The sequence below is a fragment of the Bison bison genome, unplaced genomic scaffold, assembly GCF_000754665.1.
Source record: "Bison bison bison isolate TAMUID 2011002044 unplaced genomic scaffold, Bison_UMD1.0 scf7180017864456, whole genome shotgun sequence".
Lineage (NCBI taxonomy): Eukaryota > Metazoa > Chordata > Mammalia > Artiodactyla > Bovidae > Bison > Bison bison.
In genome coordinates, this window is record NW_011495018.1 from 11,929,705 (window position 1) to 11,933,686 (window position 3,982).

The window sequence follows — 3,982 nt, forward strand, 5'->3', positions numbered from 1 at the left end:
ACTGGGGGTGGGGTAGGGGTCACTGGTGAGATGGGGTGCAGACACTCTCTGTACTGCTGTCTAAGCGTCTGGATGAAGTTTGTGTAGTGAGCTGGGTCCTCAGGTCTGTCCCTGCAGATGGAGCAGGCAGTTGGGTGTGCCCAGGGCCACGCCTTGTACAGAGAGAGCCAGCCCTGTCCAGCATCTGAAAGAGCTGATGAACATGAATCCTCTTGCTTCTGAAAAGTGCAAAGGCCCTGGGGTGGCCTGCCATTCCATTAAGAGGCATGTAGGATTAGGATGGAAGCAGAAGCAGAGAAACAGCGGAGGGAAGTAACAGGGGTGCTGGCTCAGCAGAAGCAGGAGGAAGTGCCACAGGGGCCAACCTTGGGGTTGGGCTGGGCCCGTGGCCCGCAGGCCAGCACAGCTGCTCCAGGCGAGGGCTCAGTGCAGCCCGAGGGGCCCGCATCACTGCATGGGCCCCTGGGACCTGTCTAACATCACCGGGGGCAGCGAGGCTTGAGGTGGGACCAGAACTGCCAAGGACCCCTGGGACACCTGCTGAGAACAACGAGGTGGGGCTTATCCTCCTCCTCAAGGGACTTCCAAGCTGTGTGGATAAAATGTATAAAACTGTGCAGAAGAATCCATAAGTGCAGGGAGGGGAGGAGGCCTGGTTGTCAACTCAGAAGGAGCTACTGTGGGTTTAACCCCCTTGTGAATGCCTTCACCAGTAGATGCAGGGGAGGGCAGGTGTTCAGTGGCCCACTTGTCATAGGAGGAGCTGCTGTGTGAACTGGATTCCTTCTGTTCACAGTCCTACCTCTGTCTCCTGACCGGAAGTCAAAACCTGAGTGGCTGCGGCAGCCCTGATTCGCCGCCTCCAGCGTCAGGACCACCATGAATGCGAACAGGCCATGGGTGTGGCCCCATGCCACCCTGGAGGTCAGGGTGGCCCCTCGCCCTCCAGCTTACCCCAGAGCACTTCAGAATACTCAGCATTCTGCTGTGTTCAGCCAGTGTTACCTCTGCCCACTCAGCTTCAGCCAGGCCCTCCTCCTAAGCACTCTTGGGCCCTTCCTGGTCACACCAACCTCTCAGCCCTTTCTTCTGGGTACTCTGACCCCTGCCTCGGTTGAGCCTTCACCTGTCCCACCATAAACGCCTGGGCATGAGCAGAGGGCAGCAAGAGTGCCCCTGGAGGGGACTGGGCCCCCAAGAAGCAGGCCTCCCCACTGCAGGCCTACTCTGGCCTGGACCACCTGCGCTGGCCCTGCCAGGCTTGGGTACCTCTGAAGAGGATAAAAATTCTGAATCTGGAGACCAATGGCATCCCTGGCTGGGTGCTCCCCACTGGCCTAGCACAGACCTGGGGGCCCATATTCCTGGATAAGGCCTCCCACTCCTGCTGTGGGGTTTGGGTAGCCTCTTACCTTTGGGGTGAGGTACTTGGTCATAATTTCCTTCCCTTTTTCTCCCAGTTTTTCATCTGGAGTAACTTCATATTCTGCCTAAAAGAGAAGAAGGAAAAGAACAATAATAGATTTGCTCATGAGCTTCTTAAAACTGTAGAACCTTAGAGGCCCCTGGAGAAGACACCCTGGAGGTCACGTGACCGAACTCCTTCTTCGGCAGGACAGGGAGTGAGGCCCAGAGAAGGGAGGGGCCCTGGTGTCCAGTCCAGCTGGCTCGGCTCCACTGTGGACACGTGCTCAGAACAGCGGCAGCACACTAGTCACTGGGGAGCCAACGCTGGTGCTCGGACCCCGCCCTACACCCACAGAGTCAGACCCTCTGGTGATGGGGTCAAGCATCCAGGCAGCTGGTGGGGAGAACCACAAGCTTAGGAAAATCAAAGGAAGCTGCTGGAAATTAACTAGAGCCGGCAAACTGGAAGGCCCTCAAGAGGCTGCCTGAGGTCACTCAGACCTTACATGCTACATGACCTTGGACAGTTTCCTCAACCGCCATACAATGAAGCTGGGAAAAACGCCTATGTATAGGGCGATTGTGCAGAGAAAACAAGACAAATCTGGGCACATAATAAATACTCAATTAACGGCTGCTCTATTTACCACCATTGCAATTACCACACCTTGTAAGAGAAGACAATAATATGCATGCTATAACTTTGACAGTTTTTCAGTTTACAAAGGGAACACACAGAGATTTTTCAGATATTCTTATATGAACCGTATTTAAGCCCAGGTAGTGATACGATGGTATAGAACCTGCCTGCTGATGCAGGAGACATGGGTTTGATCCCTGGGTCAGGAAGATCCCCTGGAGAAGGGAATGGCAATCCACTCCAGTATTCTTGCCTGGAGAATTCCATGGACAGAGGAGCCTGGTGGGCTACAGTCCATAGGGTCACAAAGAGTCGAACACGACTAAGAGACTGAGCTCACAGTGACACAGAAGGCAGGCTGCAATCATATGCCTTCACCCACATACAAAGAGCAGGGCGTTTAGCAGAGTTGCCCAGGGTCAGTGGTGGGGAATCAGCAGGGCTGGAACATGGACCTCCAAGCCCGGACCCCTTTCACAACAACACCAAGGAATTTAGGACCCAGATCGCTGACCATGCCAGTGGGATCCAGGCTCTGTAGAAGCGAGGCTTCGAAAGACGGGCCATTTTATTCTCCCTGACCCCACGTGAGGCTCCTTCACAGGCACTTGATCCACTTGCCAAGAGGATAAAAGGCCGCCTCGACTTAATGAAAAGCCTGGTGAGCTTGCCTTTCTCATTTCAACAAGGGAACTAATTGCAAATTGTTTATAACTGGTTCCAAATCTGCCACCCAAGGATTTGTCAGCCTCCATCCAAAAGTGCAGCTATTTCCAAAGAGACAGGAAGTGACACCAGCACAGAGGGTCTGAAACTCCTTTCCTGGCCACCTCACTGTAGAGTTAGACCCCAGTACTCACCCCCACCCCCACCCCCGGGCGAGTTCAAAGCAGACTCTCAGTGTCTAGAGTCCGGTTTCTCACCAGTCCAGTCAGGAAGACCCTCCTGGGCTGGAGCTACACCTCTCTGTGGCAGAGGGTTCTAGAACACAGCTGCCCACCTATCTTCCATGGGGGGCAGAGAGATGCTCCCAGTATCCAGCTGCCCTGGGAACCCCGCCTGGTGGTCTGGCTCTGTGGGAATTTACCCAGACTGCTTTGCAGGGCCCAGGCCACAGGCAAATGGCCGCCTACCTTTTGGGGGGTAACTCAATCCCATGCAGAACCCTGGATTTGCACCGTCCCAAAATACCTCTGCGAAGGCGGCTCTATTTAACCAAACGGAGGTCTGAGGCTCACTAATCAGCCTCAATAGCCAGCTGAAAATATTATTGCTCTGGGTACTAAAACCCACGTTAAAAAAAATAACAACACTTTCAGGTCAGCTGCCTCCCAGCAGAGGCCCGGCCAGGCAGCTGGGCGCCAGGGTTCCACAGGGAGGCAGCCGGGAGCACGCCGGGACAGGCCTCCCCAGCCCGGGATCAAAAGGCCTTTCTTTGAGAGTCCATGTCAGGTCACCACCACCTGAAGAGCATTTGTGTTGGGAGGCAGAAAACCAACAGAAGGCTTCCAGCTGGGCTTTCCGCACCGATTAAGTCACCTGGAGTGACAGGCCATGTCTCCACTGTGACCCCCGAGAGGGGCTCCTGGGGGACCCGTCCTGAGAGGCCACCTACGGAGAAAAACACCCCGGCCGGGCAGCGCTCAGGGCGATCACATGGGCCGGAGGCGGGGACCACCGGGAATCCGCTCCTGCGGGAGCACCCTTGCCCAGGTGGTGGGCAAAAGCTGCCGGAATCAGCTGCAGCCAGAAAACAGAAGCAGCAAATAAGAAGTTCGGTTGGCCAGTGCTCTGTGACGACCTCAGAGAGGTGGGATGGGGTGGGAGGCGGGAGGGCGGTTCCAGAGGGAGGCGACACATGTATGCCTGTGGCTGATGCGTGCTGAGCTACGGCAGAAACCAACACAACATTGTAAGGCAATACCCTCCAATTAA

The 3,982-nt window shown here is 55.4% G+C and overlaps 1 protein-coding gene across 1 annotated transcript in view; it reads right to left on the reverse strand.

Annotated features, from left to right (window-relative positions):
• Positions 1 to 3,982, reverse strand: part of GRK5 (G protein-coupled receptor kinase 5) — a 227,361-nt gene that overhangs the window by 47,624 nt on the left and 175,755 nt on the right. Inside the window, exon 4 of the mRNA XM_010859262.1 lies at positions 1,413 to 1,490. Coding sequence (XP_010857564.1) covers positions 1,413 to 1,490 — 78 coding nt within the window. The remainder of the gene's footprint in view (positions 1 to 1,412; positions 1,491 to 3,982) is intronic.